Source organism: Natrix helvetica (genome assembly GCF_964273705.1).
Source record: "Natrix helvetica genome assembly, chromosome: 3".
NCBI lineage: Eukaryota > Metazoa > Chordata > Lepidosauria > Squamata > Natricidae > Natrix > Natrix helvetica.
Window position 1 is genome coordinate 6,655,703 of NC_138549.1, and position 18,865 is coordinate 6,674,567.

The 18,865-nt window shown below is 42.3% G+C and overlaps 1 protein-coding gene across 1 annotated transcript in view; it reads right to left on the minus strand.

Moving 5' to 3' along the window:
* DIAPH3 (diaphanous related formin 3) overlaps positions 1 to 18,865 on the minus strand; it is a 119,647-nt gene that overhangs the window by 83,425 nt on the left and 17,357 nt on the right. The window contains exons 6-17 of the mRNA XM_081948702.1: positions 18,398 to 18,472; positions 18,238 to 18,307; positions 17,453 to 17,589; positions 15,732 to 15,837; positions 12,931 to 13,041; positions 12,550 to 12,668; positions 12,038 to 12,154; positions 9,567 to 9,685; positions 8,135 to 8,199; positions 6,809 to 6,913; positions 3,023 to 3,319; positions 1,838 to 1,952 (exon numbers count right to left, since the gene is read on the minus strand). Of these exons, the coding sequence (XP_081804828.1) occupies positions 1,838 to 1,952; positions 3,023 to 3,319; positions 6,809 to 6,913; positions 8,135 to 8,199; positions 9,567 to 9,685; positions 12,038 to 12,154; positions 12,550 to 12,668; positions 12,931 to 13,041; positions 15,732 to 15,837; positions 17,453 to 17,589; positions 18,238 to 18,307; positions 18,398 to 18,472 (1,436 nt within the window). The remainder of the gene's footprint in view (positions 1 to 1,837; positions 1,953 to 3,022; positions 3,320 to 6,808; positions 6,914 to 8,134; positions 8,200 to 9,566; positions 9,686 to 12,037; positions 12,155 to 12,549; positions 12,669 to 12,930; positions 13,042 to 15,731; positions 15,838 to 17,452; positions 17,590 to 18,237; positions 18,308 to 18,397; positions 18,473 to 18,865) is intronic.

Sequence of the window (18,865 nt, forward strand, 5' to 3'; positions counted from 1 at the left end):
ACATATACCATGTTTTCCTGAAAATAAGACAGGGTCTTATTTTCTTTTGACCCCCGAAATAAGTGCTTTGCCTTATTTTTGGGGAGGTCTTGTTGTTTTTGAGGCATAGGAGGCAGCAAGCATGGTCACCTCATGGCTGCTGCTGTGTATTTTCAGGGAGGGCTTATTTTAGCGCATGAGCTCAAAAGCCTGATTGGGCTTATTATCTGGGGAAGTCTTATTTTCAGGAAAACAGGGAAGGATTTGAACTCAACTCTTGCTTCTTAGTAAGTTTATAGGGAAAAGACAGTGAACTTAGGCTGTGTTGTTTGATGCCAGAGGAATGACAAGCATAGAGAAGAAGCACATGGCCACTAAATGAATTTTTGAACCTAGCCGCTACTCCAGTTTTATAACCATCTGTTCATATCTGGGATTCCTACACAGAAACATAATTTCAGTATAGGTAATCCTCAAATAGTTGCTGAGTGACCATTCAATTTTCTGATGGGCCCCACAAAAGCTAAATTCAAATCCAGATCCAAAGTTATAATGTCCACCCCCAAGGGTAGGTGGACATCATGTATAGCCACGCAATGCGCCGTGGTTAAGTGGCCACAATTTACATTATTTCTAATTCTTTCTGATTTCTGGCAAAAGCTACACCTTGGTGACAATGGGGTTTGCTTAACCACTGCAGTGCTTACTCAACAGCTGCTGCGCTTGTTTAACAACCGCCGCAAAAAGAGGACATCAAATCAGGTCTGCTGGGGGCGTGGCGGCCTACTTTACAATCATATGAACCTATGGTCGTAATTGTGGGCTCGGGCTCAGTCGTAACTTGAGGCTTACTTGTATTTAGTAGGCACTTTCTGCTTTCACAGGAAATAAACCCATCGAAAAGTCACGACCACTGAACTTCATTTTCGAGAACAAAAGTAGGGACAGAATTCACTTTTTTTGCATTTTCTGCTCTGCTAATTCTTCGTAGAATATTTTCAGTTTGAGTGTAATTTAAAATAACTTCCTTTGATCATTGCTCCTCCCTCTGGCTATATTACATGGTGAGAATTAAGGGCTTAAAGGTAAAGGTTCCCCTCGCACATATGTGCTAGTCGTTCCCGACTCTAGGGGGCGGTGTTCATCTCCTTTTCAAAGCCGAAGAGCCAGCACTGTCCGAAGACGTCTCCGTGGTCATGTGGCCAGCATGACTAAACGCCGAAGGTGCACGGAACGCTGTTACCTTCCCACCAAAGGTGGTTCCTATTTTTCTACTTGCATTTTTACGTGGTTTCGAACTGCTAGGTTGGCAGAAGCTGGGACAAGTAACGGGAGCTCACTCTGTTACGCGGCACTAAGGATTCGAATCACTGAACTGCCGATTTTTCTGATTGACAAGCTCAGCGTCTTAGCCACTGAGCCACCGCGTCCCTTTTTTATTTAAAGGCTTAGCATACCTTAATAAAACTAGCCCAAAACAATCAGGCTCCCGCCAAATTATTGCTCATAACTAAAATACATGTTATATTTTCCCAGCTTTTAGTCACACTGTCCATAGTCTAATAATAAACAGTCATTTTAACAGCTCGGCAGAAATAGTAAATGCATGCTTTTCTTAATTGCATTATACGAGGAGAGCTTAAATGGAAAAGTGAAAATAATACTGTCGGCAAAGTTCTATTCCGTATGTGCCGCAGTTATAAATGATGGCAACCTCAGTTATTAATGCAACAATTATCACGTGACATAAGCATAAGTATTCATCAGCTGTAGTGACAAGCACGGCAGGTGTTTATTGAAAATAAAATAGGCTGGTTTTCCAAAAGAAGGCTTTAAATCAGAAAAATAATTAACTTACCATTTTTCTGACAACAAAAGGTAAGTTCCAGCTTGCACAGCAAATCGGTACTTTCATATTTCCCATCGTTGGCCATTACCCAGAAACAGTTTTCAGTCATTTCCTGGGGTCGAATCTGCAGAGGGAATATATGCATCTTACTTTCCTGTTATCGTTCAAGCCACGCTTTTGTTAAGGGGTTGCAAAACGTGTACCTTAGAGCAGGGGTGTCCAAACTTGGGAACTTTAAGACTTGTGGACTTCAACTCCCAGAATTCCCCAGCCAGCATGGCTGGCTGGGGAATTCTGAGAATTGAAGTCCACAAGTCTTAAAGTTCCCAAGTTTGGACACCCCTGCCTTAGGGCAATCTGACCCCTGCCTACCATCTACAGTCTGCAGATTCCCGAGCGGAAAAAAAAACCTGGTCTCTTTTGTGAGTAGATTTAATGGAATAAAAATCTGTTTTTCATTCGCTTTAATGTAGCAGAGTCCGCATTAAAAAAAAAACACCAAAATCAGATTTACTTTTGGTGCTAACTCCGCTGCCTTTTGAAGTGAGGCTTTCAGCTGACTGTGTTTCAGAAGAAATCACAAGTATGCCTGTTTCTATACTTGCAGCCCGATTCTAAAAATCTCTGGGGGGTTTACAAATTGTTTTGAAAAAGCATTAAAGCAAGTTCTGAACTTCTGAAATAGTTCCAAATGATCAGCTATAGAAGTAGGATATTCCTCAATTGATGAACGTTATTAGAATAGAATAACAAGAGTTGGAAGGGACCTTGGAGGTCTTCTAGTCCAACCCCCTGCCTAGACAGGAAACCCTGTACCATTTCAGACAAATGGTTATCCAACATCTTCTTAAAGACTTCCAGTGTTGGGGCATTCACAACTTCTGGAGGCAAGCTGTTCCACTGATTGATTGTTCTAACTGTCAGGAAGTTTCTCCTCAGTTCTAAGTTGCTTCTCTCCTTGATTAGTTTCCACCCATTGCTTCTTGTTCTACCCCCAGGTGCCTTGGAGAATAGTTTGACTCCCTCTTCTTTGGGGCAACCCCTGAGATATTGGAAGACTGCTATCATATCTCCCCTAGTCCTTCTTTCTCTTAAGCTAGACATACCCAGTTCCTGCAACCGTTTTAGCCCCTAGCCCCCTAATCATCTTTGTTGCTCCTCTCTGCACTCTTTCTGGAGTCTTCCTTGTCTTACCTTGGACCAGTTGACTCTCTTCATGGTCACCTCAGGCTTAAATTCTTTTTTTGGTTTCAATCCGAAAGGCAGCAATTGAGGGGCAGGGGAGCGTTGGCCCCCAGGCAATCCATGTAGCGGAGGTGGGGGTGGCGGAATACCCACAGGCAGGTTGGTTTTTGATCCACTAGCAAAGGCAGGTGGGAGAGGGGGCGGAGGAGGTGGAGGTGGAATCGTTCCAGTGGGAGCTCCTGGGGATGGGACCCCACCTGTGGGGCCTTCAAGAGATGTCATGGGAGAAGCATCGGTTGAGCCATCCTGAAAAGAAGAAAAGGTTGGTATTTGGGACTTAAAACACTTTATGCAGTGATTTTTGGAATATAAATATTTTTTTCTTTCAAAGAAAACAGAGCAGAAGTTAGTAAATTCCACCACCAGTAGAACCCACACGATTCACTATTAAATGAGAAAAGAGGGGAAGAGGGGGGGAAAACAGAAAATAAAGTATTAAATATACAAGTACCGTATTTTTCGGAGTATAAGACGGACCTTTTTCTCTTAAAAAAGAGGCTGAAAATATGGGTGCGTCTTATACACTGAATACAGCATTTTTGGTCTCCTGAAATCCCGCCCCCTTAAACAAAATGGCTGTGCATAGCTTGTAGGAGGCTTTCAGAGAGCTCCTGGGGGGGCAGGGAAGGGCAGAAATGAGCGAAAAGAGCAATGTTTTGGGGTGGTCTGCAGAGTGCAAAAACTTTTTTTTTTAATTTGCCCCTTCAAAATCTTGGTGCGTCTTATACTCCGAAAAATACAGTATATATTCAAGAGCGAGATATAAAGAGGGAGGGAGGCATGGTAAGGATAGATTAGCGAGGGTAAGGGAATTAGAAATGATACTAAATTATATTTAGGTTTGCAGAAATACCATCCCAAGAAAACATAAACTGAGATATGAGACACCTATAACAACAGAAAATGAAAGGGAGAAAGGAGGAGAGAACACGAGGAAGAGGAGGGAAGGAAAAAAGAGGGAAGGAGAGGCGGGTGGAAGGGGGAGAAAGAAGGAGAAAGGGTAGGAAGGGGAAGGGGAAGAGTAGGAGTAGGGGAGAGGGAAGGGAAGAAGGAAGGGGAAGGAGAGGATGAGGGAAGAAAGTTGAGAAGGAGGGAGGGAGAAAAGGGAAAATAAGGTGCTGTTACAACAGGCGGAAGGGATGGTAAATAAAGCAACCCGAATCGCATATTATTACCTATTAAATGGAATAACAAATGTATAAGAATAGCAAATATAAAGAATAACAATTATGTGAATGTATACTTACAATGGTATGTAAGAGAATAAAAAACAAAAAACAGTAAATTCAAGTAGGAATGATTCCCTTATAGAAAATAAATTACCCAACAAGGCAAACTTAGATCTTTAGAACACAATTTCTGAGGGCAAAGAGAAATTAAAGTAGGTGAAAGGAGTCAAACAGAAATCAAAAACCTTTCCCAAAATATTGGTTTCAATCAACTGCCAAGGTATATAATGGGATGGAAGGACAGGAATTGTAAGTGAGTAGTATTTTAATACTATATTGTAATGATTCTTCCTCTTTTACATTTTAATACTTTTGGATATTATACATAACTTTTGTCTTAAAAATAATTCATCACCATTTAAAATGTCAGGATTTTATTCTGTGATCTCTATACTGTATTATTTGCTACCCTGACATTTGCATTGTCCCTAAAATTTAATAGTGAGTTTTGCAATCAAAACATATTCCGGTATCTTTAATCGCTTATGAATATGATAAAACCGTGAACTTCAGCAGATCATTTGTACATTCCTTCTTATTTACTTTATTCTATTGCTATGTTTTTTTTTTCGTTTTTTTCTTTCCTGTAAGTGTGTGAGTGTTTGTGTGTGTATGTGTGTATCTTAAACAGATTGTATCACAGGAATAGTAAAGAACTATTTTGCCCCCCAGGTGAGAAGGTATGTCTATTTCATCTTTTTTTCCTTCGCTTGTGTTGCTTTTTTAAAAGAAACTCACAATTATTTTAAGTGTTATGGCTAATCCTTTTAGTCTGGTTCATTGAAAAGCAACAGATAAGCATATTTATTTCTAACTTTTCATATATATAAACTAAGTTTAAGTTATATTAGTTTGAAGAAAGAACTGAACCAAAAATAAAGCCTAGTAATCACAACAGCCACTTCTGTCTGACCTAATCTGATGTGCAACTTGACTTATTTTTTTAAAAAATGTTGTATTTAACTGCAGGGCCTGTAGCATTCACATTTCCCCAGCAGACAACTTCGCAAGGAAGTGAGCCAAACGTATTGTCTAAACATCCAACAACTAACAAGCAACACCCAGCACAAGTGTAAAGGTAGGCCTTGACAAACAATAATTCACTTAGTGACCGTTCAAAGCTACAGCTGAACTGAAAAAGGGGACTTATGACCATTTTTCACAGTTACAACTGTTGCAACATCCCGACAGTCACAAAGAGAGCCAAACTCAGATGCTTGGCAACTGACTCGTACCTATGATGCTTGCAGTGTCCCAGGGTCATGTGACAAGTGGGGGAACCAGACAACGGGGAAACTAGATTCCCTGAACAACTGTGCATAAACACGGTTGTGGAATTTAATAGCTGCATAACAACTGAAGCTATTCAATTGCCAGCTATGGCAAGAAAGGTGGTTAAACAGGGCAAAATTCACTTAACAGCTTTCTCACTTAGCAACAGATATCTGTGGAGTCAACTGTGGTCATAAGTCGAGGACTGCCTGTGGTTAATTTGAACTAGTTAATTGAACTAATTAGCCAATGAGATGGGATTTTTAGCGGAGGGAGGGAGGAGATGGATGGAAGGAAAGAAGGAAGGAGATGGATGGAAGGAAGGAAAGAAGGGAGGAGATGGATGGAGATGGATGGATGGATGGATGGATGGATGGAAGGAAGGAAGGAAGAAGGAAGGAAGGAGATGGATGTAAGGAAGGGAAGAAGGGAGGAGATGGATGGAGATGGATGAAAGGAAAGAAGGAAGGAAGGGAGGGAAGAGGGAGGATATGGATGGAAGGAAAGAAAGAAGGAAAGAAGGAAGGAAAGAAATGGATGTAAGGAAGGGAAGAGGGAGGAGATGGATGGAGATGGATGGATGGAGGGAGGGAGGGAAGGAAGGAAGGAAGGAAGGAAGGAAGAAAGGAAGGAAGGAGATGGATGTAAGGAAGGGAAGAAGGGAGGAGATGGATGGAGATGGATGGAAGCAAAGAAGGAAGGAGATGGATTTAAGGAAGAGAAGAAGGGAGGAGATGGATGGATGGATATGGATGGAAGGAAGGAAGGAAGGAAGGAAGGAAGGAAGGAAGGAAGGAAGAATAGAGGGTAATAACACCCATTACTGATAATTACTAGCTGGTATTGAAAATGTGCCACTAAGTTTGTATAGACCCCTTTAAAGATTAAATTTGTAGACATTGCTATACCTGAAATGTGCTGTTTTCTACCTACCTATGAAAATGTGTTCACCAAACAGTGCTTGTCCCTTCCTTCCCATTTCTACTATTCTACAATGTCTCCAGCATTATTGCCCTCACCACATCATCCTCTAAAGAATCACCAGTTCCAACCCAAGCTTTTCCCACCGAGGAAGAGGCCAAAAGAACGGAAAAATGGCACCATGTATTCTTCATCCAGAAATGAAAAAAACCATGGAGTCTTTTGTTGGTTTTTATATTAATGTGCCAGCATACAATTGTTGCTAATCATTTTAACTGCAGTCTCTTGTAAATACAGATTGTTTTTTTTTTACCTCATTTTTACAAGGTTTTCTGGTGCCTTCAAGGAGACTGATATTTTCTTCCGCCTTCTGAAGCTGTGCCTTTGTCTCTTGGTGCGCCACAAACTCTTTTTCAAACTGCAACAGAAGGGAGAAGGCACTGTGCATCATTAAGTGTAGAGGTGTAATTGTTCGTTGGGGGGAACGCGGTGGCTCAGTGGCTAAGACGCTGAGCTTGTCAATCAGAAAGGTTGGCAGTTTGGCGGTTCGAATCCCTAGCACCGCGTAACCGAGTGAGCTCCCGTTACCTGTCCCAGCTTCTGCCAACCTAGCAGTTCGAAAGCATGTAAACAATGCAAATAGAAAAATAGGGACCACCTTTGTTGGGAAGGGAACAGCATTCTGTGCGCCTTTGACGTTGAGTCATGCTGGCCACATGACCACGGAGACGTCTTCGGACAGTGCTGGCTCTTTGGCTTTGAAACAGAGATGAGCACCGCCCCCTAGAGTGACTAGCAGATATGTGCGAGGGGAACCTTTACCTTAATTGTTCGTTGCCCTGAGTATTTTCATGCTATGTACCCAGATTTGCTTATCAATGCAATCTATAAGTGGCTCTGGGGAGGTATGAAATATCAAACTGGCTTTTACTTCAAAACCAGGGAGTGAGATGGATTAGGCTCTGCCTTGCTCTTGACAAGTACATTGATTTTCATATCTTTTTCTTAAAACTCCATTACTGGTGTCTGCGCAGGATAAACTGCTCCATCAGTTTCCAGGCTCCTGTAAGGATAGCCGCTTGATCCCGGGATATTTTTCAACAAATCAATCCACTGGATTCAAGACTACCTTCATCCTCTTATCCTTAAGTTATTATTTTAAATGCTGTCCACCACTTGTTTAAACGACACCAGTTTATTAGATGAGAAACTGGTGTCTAGTCTTAGTATGAACAGAATGGAATGGAATAGAAAGGAATAGGATAGGATAGGATAGGATAGGATAGGATAGGATAGGATATGAATTAGAGTAAAGTAGCATAGAGTAAAAATGAATTAGAGTAGAATAGAGTAGAATAAAATATGAACAGAGTAGAATAAAATATGAATAGAGTAGAGTAGAGTAGAGTAGAGTAGAGTAGAGTAGAGTAGCGTAGAGTAGGACTAGACTAGACTAAAAAACAGAAGCGAATATGAATTAGGTCAACATTTTGTATCATAAAGCTAGGATTTAAATTAAAGCTAAAATCCCAGTCTGTATCTTGCTTTCTTCTCTCTTATAAAAATGATTTTATTTTAAGGCTCAGAGATTTGGCCATTAACCTCCTGAGGTTTGTGAATAAAACTTCTCCCAAGTTACCTTTTTCAAGTATTCTGAAGCTTTTCCTTCAAGTTCTTCCACTTTCTTCTCTTCAATACAGATATCTAGCAGAAAACAGTCTATATAAATCTTCTGGATGGCTTTTACTGACCGGCCAGTCTCAGAGAGAACAATAGCAAGAGTAGAATTTATGTCAGTTTGTACCCAACCCCTAAGATCAAGCAAAACCGTAAAATACATAGGTGGTATTCAGGGATTTCTGACGGCTTCTGGAGAACCAGTAGCAGAAATTTTAAGTAGTTCAGAGAACCGGCAAATAGGCTGCCCACGCCCACGCTGCCTCCCAGCTGATCTTTTTTTGTTGCCCCGCACATGAGAACAGAGCTGGAAAGCAGGTTAGTGGGGTGGGGAGGGAATGGGATGGGGATTTTGCAGTATCCTTCCCCTGGAGTGGGGAGGAAATGGAGATTTTACAGTATCCTCCCCTGCCACGCCCACCAAGCCACACCCACAAAATCAGTAGTAAAGAATGTTGAATTCCACCACTGATAAAGTATTGTGTCAAGAAAAATGCATATTTATTTCCTTATTATTTAAGTAGAAACAAAAAAAATACTTCCATTAATGATTGACAAATATGCTGCTAGCTTCAAACAGCAATGACTGAAGTTTTCATAAAACAGCTTTAAGAGAAACTTTGGGATTACTTTAATTGACTATAAGCCTGTAGAGATTCTCAGTCATCCCGGTCATGGTTGTCCCAAAGGTGGTGCTTTTTTCCCATTTGAAGACGTTTCACTTCTCATCCAAGAAGCTTCTTCAACTCTGACAGGATCCTTCCTTTCCCCCACTCACCTGTCAGAGCTGAAGATGCTTCTTGGATGAGAAGCGAAACGCCTTCAAAAGGGGAAAAAACAAGGAAGTCCAGTTGCCTTCTGAAAAAAAAGCACCTTTTGGGATTAACTGACTATAAGCATATAAGCAAACTATCATCTGCAAGAATATTTTGGAGGATAAGAGTTCAGGAAAAGAGGCAAGCCAGAAATAATAGTTTGGAAGGATTTCCTCCATGGGTATCAGAGATGCTTATATTATTGCATTATTGATGCAATTACACTATTGATTTTGATAGATACTCAAGGAAATGATATTTGTGTGTCAGGATCATGAAAATATATATATAGCAAGTATGCAGCTAAACCAGCCAGACAAAAAAAAATTATTGTGGTTTATTACCAAGTAGATATACACACATACAGATACAACTGGCAGAAACAAATGTACATCATTACAGAACACTTCCTGAATTTAATTTCTGGAACTATTCATTCATACATCACATTTATATAGCTTCCCATCTCATGTGGGGCACTGACAATAATGGTCCCTATGAAAACTGGGCAGCAACTCCTTTTTTAAAAAAAAATGTGATCTTTCATACGAGTATAAATAGGGAATATGATATACCTACCCAGTATGTGACTGAAATTTATATCCAGCCTTTTTCGATAACTAAAATCTGGGTCCAGACCACTTCGATGTAAGACGACCTGTGAAACGCACTCTTCGATTAACTTGAAATACAAAGGTCTAAAGAAACGACAAGAAAAGTTTTTAATTTTACGCTTCTGAGTTGATATTGCTTTTAATGTGGCATGACATATTCATGGTCCAAGTTTGATCCAAGCTAGGATTTAAGACTTCTGTATTTTTATATGCAGAGAGTCTCGCCCTTCAGGGTCCTTTTGTGTGGGTCGGAGGGGGGCAGAAATTCTGACTTGGGGTCTGCTTCAGCCTCCTGGTGTGGGGCTTTGGGCGAAGGCTGGAGGGAAGTGACACTTGTGGCAAAGAGCCGGAGGGCCTCGTTCCAGTGGGATTGCATCACGGCCTGGAACTGGCTGACCATCTCAGCCCGCTGAGCCTCCAGGCGCCAGCACCTGGCCTTGCACTCCCACAGGTCTTCCCTCTGCTTGGAAAGCCTATGCTCGTAGTCCTCAGTGAGGCGCTTCTGCTGAGCCTCTTTCTCAGTCAGATCCAATTTGAACTGAGCTGTTTTGCCAACTCTTTCTCCTGGTGGCTGCTTAGCTCCAACAACTGCTTCCTGTTGGGGCTCTAAGGATCCCGGGCAGCCAGGGGGAGCAGTGCCTAGGACGGGACGGATGAGTATACGCTGGCGAGGCAACCCTCGACGTGAGTGACATCAATTTGGCCACGCCCACCCAGTCACATGACCACCTAGCCACACCCACCTAGCCAGTCATTAGGCAGATCATATTAGTGGTCCGCCGGATTTAAAATTATGAATTTAGTGGTGCCTGAGATCCAAAAGGTTGAGGACCTCTGCCTTAGATGATCCTATAGCAGGGGTGTCCAAACTTGGCAACTTTAAGACTTGTGGACTTCAACTCCCAGAATTCCCCAGCCAGCTCTGCTGGCTGGGGAATTCTGGGATTTGAAGTCCACAAGTCTTAAAGTTGCCAAGTTTGGACACCCCTGTCCTATAGGAATCTGGCCACAGCCATTAAAATATTAGCCATATTTTTACCCAGGCATCTCAATCACAAAGCCCCAAAGTATGTATAAAACCCACCTACTCTCAACCCCCCTTTTGTCAGCCACCCCAGAAACATGCTGCTGTCTCTAATTTCTGGCTACCAAATAAAACAGAGACTTCCTTTCCTGCGGCCTCCCTCCGTTTTATTTCTGGCATCTTTTCCCAGCTGGGTACTGGACTTGATTTTATTTCCAATACCTGCCTTTTTTTCCTCTGTGAACGAAAAGTGGCCTAGGCAGGATTCTCTTACAATGTTATTCCATAATAATGAACTTGCAGGGTAAATTGAGAGAATAACTGGCCCAAAGACAACCCTCCCCCTCAGTAATATTTTTATCTTACTCCACAAGAAGGGGGAGAAAAGTTAGATGTCTCTAATCAAACTGCAGCACTTGCCTATTATAACACCTACTCACAAAAAGCTCACTTTTTTATTCAAAGTACCCACCCGTGTGTTTGCATAACGACAGAAGAAGCTATTTCCAGAAAAGCAGTTTGATTCCACCACAAAAATCTTTCTCAAAACCATAGCTAAGATTGCATTTGCACATTAAGCGAATTAGGTAAAGGTTAAGGTTCCCCTCGCACATATGTGCTAGTCGTTCCCGACTCGAAGGGGTGGTGCTCAGCTCCGTTTCAAAGCCAAAGAGCCAGCGCTGTCTGAAGACGTCTCCGTGGTCATGTGGCCGGAATGACTAAATGCCAACGGCGCCTGGAACGCTGTTACCTTCCCACCAACTATTTTTCTACTTGCATTTTTACATGCTTTCGAACTGCTAGGTTGGCAGAAGCTGAGACAAGTAGCGGGAGCTCACTCCGTTAGGCGGCGCTAGGGATTCGAACCCCTAAACTGACAACCTTTCTGATCAACAATCTCAGCATCTTAAGCTACTGAGCCACCGCCTCCCTTATTATTTATCTATACCAAACCCAAATTATGAAAACTCTGCTCATTATCATGCATAGCAAGGCAGACTTTATCTGGTAAGTTTTTCCACTATCGTGATTTCATTTTGAGGCCACAAAGACCCAACTTAAATCTAGAGGTCACTAACACAGGCCGCCCACATCTTTCTTGTAACTCCACTGAACAAAGGTAACAACTGAAGAACTATTTCTACATTTTGAGGAGCTGCAAGGTTGTTTAGAAACATGTCAACTCTTTTAAAGAATCAGAATTTTTCTCTCAAATTAAGCCAGCCTTAGTAGCCTGCTACATCTGACTTGACAGATGTTACACACTTCTAAGTTCAGATTTATTTGAAGGTCTTCTATGAAACTAAGACACTGTAATAATGTGTGCCACAGGTTGCATAACGTTTGATATTTCATAAATATCCAGGTAGGAGCTTCAGCAAATTTTTTGTACCGTATGATTGTTTTCTTACCGTATAAAATTATCGTTTCGTATCAGCAAGAGGTGTTGCAGTATAGAAAGAAAGTAGCTTTCTGCGCTTGTACCCTTAACGGTATTCCACACTAAATTAAAAACATCATTTGCATCAGTGATCAAATTAAGGATAAAAATATTGCAAACGGTTTGTAAAGGGTAGGTTTGTTCTTCTTTTTCAAGACCTGTTTAGATTTTTCCTGCAATTATGTAAAAAGTTTTTAAAATTCAATTGGGTGAGGAAAAACTGATTTATGTTTTTGGCCACAAAATGAGCTATCTGTCACTAACCGATTTTATTCCAGAGCTTCTTGGAACAACAGAACAATTCTTATATTTTATCCACGATTCCAACCTTTAACTATCACCAGATGAGAATTGCCAATGTTTTGTTTGACCATATAAATTAAAGAATTAAAAAAAACAGCATCAACCTTTGGATGCTGGCTACAAAGCCTTATTTAATTGATTGCAAATTTCCATTTATTTATGTTTTTCGTGAAAGGATATTCGAATTCTGATCTGATGTCATCTAAGCGGTGATAAAATTCAATCATATCTTCTTCTTTATGTTCACTGAATACTTTCAGCTGGATATCCAACGCTTCATTCCTTATGCATCTCAGCAGCTGCAGTAGGGAAAGCATCAACGATTGCATTGTAATTAATAACTGCGTCTTAAAATGAGTTATTTCAAACAAAACGCATCTATCCAAAGCTAATAATTTGGGGGATTTATGCTATTCAAATATGTACTTTGCGAAACAATTTCTACAGGAGGCCGTTTGCTCTGTCTTAATAATAATAATAATAAGTCTACAAGGCATTTCACACTTCTTCTCATTGCAATCTTTTTAATTTAAATATTAATTCAGGCGTACGCATACTTACCGGCAGTCGGTCTTTTAATCCACAACGCATAAATTCATTCCGAAGGTGGAGTCGGAAGTCCAGATCGTCAGGCGTTGTAACCAGAGCATTGATGAACTGCATACAAGCTATCTACAAAATGCAAAAACTTTTAATCTGCAGTACTTAGCTGGCCTTCATTGACTTGTAGCACTAGCACTGAGACCAGGAGTGGGCGACCTCAAACACTCAAAGAGTCACAAAGGTCCTAAATATAAGCCCCCACACCCCCTTCAATTCTGGAGCCGACCGGAAGTCTGGTTCCCCCACCATAGGGTCTCCTCCTAGTATGGCGTCCTTTTTCCTCTGCTGACCGGAAATCCAGTTCCCCCACCATAGAGTCTCCTCCTATTATGGCGTCCTTTTTCCTCTACCTGTCCGAACGGAAAGCTCTATCAATTGTGGAGCCGACTGGCGACAGGGAGCCGCAGAGGAATGGAAGAGCCACATGTGGCTCCAGAGCTGCGGGTTGCTGATCCCTGTCTTAGACTTATATACGGCTTCACAGTGCTTTTAACAGCCCTCTCTAAGCGGTTTACAGAGTCAGCCTCTTGCCCCCAACAATCAGGGTCCTCCTTTTACCCACCTCGGAAGGATGGAAGGCAGCGTCAACCTTCAGCCAGTCAGGATTGAACTGCTGGCAGTCGGCAGAATTAGCCTGAAATGTTGCATTCTAACCAATGTACTTTTACAGTTTTGTCTTCATAATATGTCCTCAGCATGAAACATTCAGAGGAAACAGATACACTATATTGCCAAAAGCATTCGCTCACAACTGAGTCTGATTATGTGGATGGGTGAATGAATACTTTTGGCAATATAGTGTACCTCAATCATAGCTAACAGTAACATTATTTTAGTACTATGAACATTATGAAATTGTTATGTCATGAACAGAAGTCTACGTGTAGTTGAGGACGTGTTACATATAAAATAATACTATTCAAAAGAGAATAGCTATATCATTTCAGGGGATTATTAAATGTTTCCATTTTTTTTCTGCCAAAAAATCTCCAATCAACACATCTAGAAGTGGACAAACTTTAGAAGTAATAACGAACATATCCAAATTTTTATCTTGTGGATTTAAGGGAGGTTAGGTTTTAGAAATACTGGATAAACACAATTTCTAGTCCATTCTTCTTTATTTGAAACCAAATGTGACATTCAAAACAACAGAAGATGCCTCTGGCATGACAATTTAAAGAACTTAATGGGTTAATACCAAAACGTGGGGCTATTATATTTGCTTTAGGTTAATCAGGAGGAATTAAGTCTTTCAAGGTCGGTGGTCCCCCAACTTTTTGGGCAACAGGGATTGGTTCTGTGGGAAATATTTTTCCAGGATGGTGTGTGGGCGTGCTTGTGAACAGTGGTTTTGTGCACTACCTAGATCAGTGATGGCTAACCTTTTCCTTCTAGCGTGCCGAAATGGCACGCATGCACACGACAGCGCTCGCGTGCCCACACCCATAATGCAGTGTGCCCCGCCCCCTGCGCATGCGCACACAATCCCGCCGCCCTGCACCTACTTTGGGCCAAGCAGGCCTCCCTGAAGCTGCCTAGGACCAAAATCAGGACACGGGGGGCGGGGCGGAGGGCGCGTCACACACCCCTGCGCCTCGTTTTGGGCCTAGCAGGCCTCCCCGAAGCCTCCTGAAACAAGAAACAGGCCGCAGGGTGGGTGTGCGCCACCCACCCCCATGCTCCCTCCCACCCCCCGTGCATGTGCACACGATGCCCCCATCTCTCCCGCATGCACAGCAGAGACCTGGAAATCAGTTGGCCGCCGGGAGACGCACACACAAGCAGTGGAGCTGAGCAGGGTGACGGCTCACGTGCCGCAGAGGGCTCCATGTGGCACAGGTTCACCCTCAAGGACCTAGATCCTGCGCATGCACAAATGAAATTTTGCTCGCTTGTGCAGACTGGTTCCTAACAGGTCATGGCCCGGTACCGTTTTCTAAAAAGCGATTTTATATATATATAAAATCGCTATATATGTATTTGTGTTACAACCCCTGGTATGCCCAAATATGGGAGGGAGCTCACTACTCCGTCTTTCTGTCCTTCGGCTCATTACAGAAGACCATCCAGGCAGAAAACCATATTTTTATTTTTAATGTTGCCTTTTTATATTTGTGTTGTATTTGTGCTGATAAATAAATAAATTACATTGGCCTAATATGCAATACAGCCCTGGTTCGATTCCCAGTAAGGGTATGGCTAGCTGATGAGAGCTAAATAGCTTGAAATAGATCTATACTAGTCTCCCTTTATTTATTTATCAGCACAAATACAAAACAATATAGATAGATGATAGATGATAGATGGATAGATAGATAGATAGATAGATAGATAGATAGATAGATAGATAGATAGATAGATAGATATATCCTCTGCTGAAAATGGAAAAGCAATTAACAGCACATTTCATTAAAAAAAAATTGAACGGATATTCCCAAATGATGATAGCGTAATGGCTTAAATCTCAGTTTGTTGGTTGGTCAAGTTGTTACTTCATGTTGGGCATTGATAATATGCAGTCATTGATTATCTATGCAGTTGGGTTTTTTTCCTAACCTGGCAAATATTTAACTCTAAAGGTGGCATAGGAGAAACCATTCCCAAATTCTAAATGTAATAGTCAGATTAATGAATGAGCATATCGAGCTGCATCTAAGGTTGAATAATTGTCCCGGAATTTTCTTTTTCTTCACGTACGCTTACTGCCTTAGTTACGTGTATTAGTTTTAAAACACCACCAGAAAAGCATTACTTACTTGCAGGTGGACTGAATTCTCCTTGAGACCCTGCAGAATGGGGCCAAATCGGTCAATGCCTCTCGCTTCTGCTTCTGTAGTCAAGGCTTTCAAGATTTTTTCCAGGCTATGGAAGGAAGGGAGGGAGAGAGGAAGGAGATAGAAGGAGGAAAGGAGGGAGGAAAGAAGGGAGGTGAGATAATGGAAGGATGGAAGGGAGGAAAGGAGGTGAGATGATGGAAGGAAAGAAAGAAGGGAGGGAGGAAGGAAATGGAAGGAGGAAGGGAGGGAGGGAGGAAAGAAGGGAGGTGAGATGATGGAAGGATGGAAGGAAGGAAAGAAGGAAGGGAGGGAGGAGATGGAAGGGAGGGAGGAAGATGGACGGAAGGGAGGGAGTAAAGAAGGGAGGGAGGGAGGTGAGATGATAGATGATGGATGGATGGATGGAAGGGGGGGAGTGAAGGAGGTGAGATGATGGATGGATGGATGGATGGAAGGAAGGAAGGAAGGAAGGAAGGGAGATTAGAGGGAGGGAGGGAGGGAGGGAGGGAGGGAGAGAGAGGAAGGGCCTATTATTAAACTAAACAGAAATGCATACTTCATTCTCATGTCTTAAATACATCTATTTCAAGGCGCTTGCAACAAATCACCAAGCAATATTTCCCAGAAACCTCCAATCACCAACCATTCCCAATGGAGTTCAGATTCAGGGCAATTCCCACCTGATTATTATCTGGGGAGGTCTTGTTTTCAGGGGAAGAGGGTACTTTCAATAAATGGCAGGCTCTTCTGTTTAACATACCGTATATACTTGAGTATAAGCCGAATTTTTCAGCCCACTTTTTGGGCTGAAAAATCCACTTCGGCTTATACTCCAGTGAACCAAAAAAAAATGTGGCTCTTTAAACATTTTAATGCGGCTCTTCTGTGTGCCGGGCGCCCGCTTCCCTCCCTCCTCTCGGGCTTCGGAGGGAAGCTTCTGCATAACCCCGGCGAGTGACAAGTCTCCCAGGCTGTAATTTGCCGAGCTGTACGCGCGCGCCTGTTTTCCACGGCGTGGAGCAGCGGCGAGATTCTGGGCGGCGAGCGATGATTCCGGGGGCCATCAGTGGGGGGGGCAGGGTCCCCCCTCGCGTTCCTCATCTTCCCGGATGGCCCCTGGAATCATCGCTCGCCGCCCAGAATCTCGCCGCTGCTCCACGCCGTGGAAAACAGGCGCGCGCGTACAGCTCGGCAAATTACAGCCTGGGAGACTTGTTGTCACTCGCCTTTGCAGAAGCTTCCCTCCAAAGCGTTCCGAGGGAGGGCTGTAAACTTCCCTCCGAAGTCTTGGGATGTTCTGAGAAGCCCCCCAAGGCAAAACGCCGCTGCCAGGTAGTTAAAAGTACGTCTCTGATTCATCTCTGTCAGTCTCTCTCTGATTCCCTCTCTCTCCCTCTCTCTGTTCCTCTGTCTGTCTGTCTGTCTCACTCACACACACACACACTTTTAGCAATTTTATTGTTATCTACCTGTATTTTTATTTTTGAAATTTACCGTGAGCTGCTGCATTTCCCAGCCTCGGCTTATACTCGAGTCAATAACTTTTTCCAGTTTTTGGGGTAAAATTAGGGGTCTCGGCTTATACTCGAGTCGGCTTATACTCAAGTATATACGGTAATTTGTTTCCAATTAAAAGCATAATTCAATTCCTTTAAAAAAGAGTGTTCCTACATTCATTGGCAACACAACGTTACACTTACATGTTTTCCTCCCCAATAATGCATATCGCAGAGAGAAGTTTCACTGCATCAGTCATCATGTTGATGTGTTTGGGATCAATTGTTTTGGCCAGTAACAAAAAACTTCTCTCTTCGCTCATTATTCTCTCCAAACCATACTAAAAGGGTCAAGAAATAAAAATTAGCAGGAGGGAGAAGGTGACGGTTAAAGAAGATGCATATATGTAGACGGTTTGTTGCCGTGTTCCCAACACATATCAAGAAAATATATGAAATCCTACCAAATTGTGAAGAGTTGCAAAGAGCGCTTCTGCAAGAAGATCAAATTGAGGTTCACTGAAATGTTGTTTCTTTTTATTTAATACTAGCGGATAACCCGGCGTTGCCCGGGTATTTATAGCGGGAAAACGTCCAGACAAAATATAATTTCTAATGTTGGATTTTCCTCCTTACCAGGAGTCCCCTTGTGGAGGACTGTGAAGCTGTTACCATGTCAACCACACTGCTCTGTATAGAAGCCATATTACAGCAGTACAGTAGAAGCCATTTTAAAGATGGCTGCAGGCCTGACAAAAGGAGAGGCGCATGTCGCTTTGGCTTGGTCTACCCAGTGCGAAGAGGAAACATCGGGCCAGTAGTTTGAGGAGTGGTGTCACACCCACCCAATTGGCCACGCCCAGTGAGTGGTGTCAAGATGGCCACGCCCAGCCAGTCAGCTACAGCCATCTGGCCCTCAATGAAATTGAGTTTGACACCCCTGGTGTAAGCTTTCAGCTTCAAACAATTAAGCAAATGAGCGTACTCACCTTGTTATTCATAAAAGCTTTTAAGCACTGAATTATCTTATGCTGTAGCTTCTTTAGGAACTTGTCCTGTCTGAATGCAAGAAGATAAAGACACCGCAATTATATCATGCTGGTTACTGTCCATTCTTTCTCAGAATCACAGCCTTGTTAGAAGACTTACTGTTTGCTTCCAACCAGTCTTTCCAAGAGGTCCAATAATAATCCGAGTCCTTCGCGTCCAAAGTTCTCAACCCAACTGTAAAAATAAATATATATATATATATATTAAACTTTGGCATTAATAAATGGATCTAAGCCAATAACCATATAGATGCAATATGATAATCAGTGTCTAAATTTTTCAGTTCCTTGCTGTGCCGTTTAGTTTCTGTGAACTATAGAAAGAGAAAATCAGTGTAGCATTGGGGATTCTGGAGATGGATATGATATCGGTGATAATATATTAAAAGGTAAAGGTTCCCCTCCAACTCTGTTACTCTGTTCTGTTCTGTTCTGTTCTGTTCGATTCGATTCTAACCTATGGAAAGCTGGGTGAGCCAAGTGGAATCTATACGGTTAGTACTTGACGGACATTATTATTTTTTAATTATTTCTCCTCAAGTACATTGGTGACATCTGTTGCAACTCT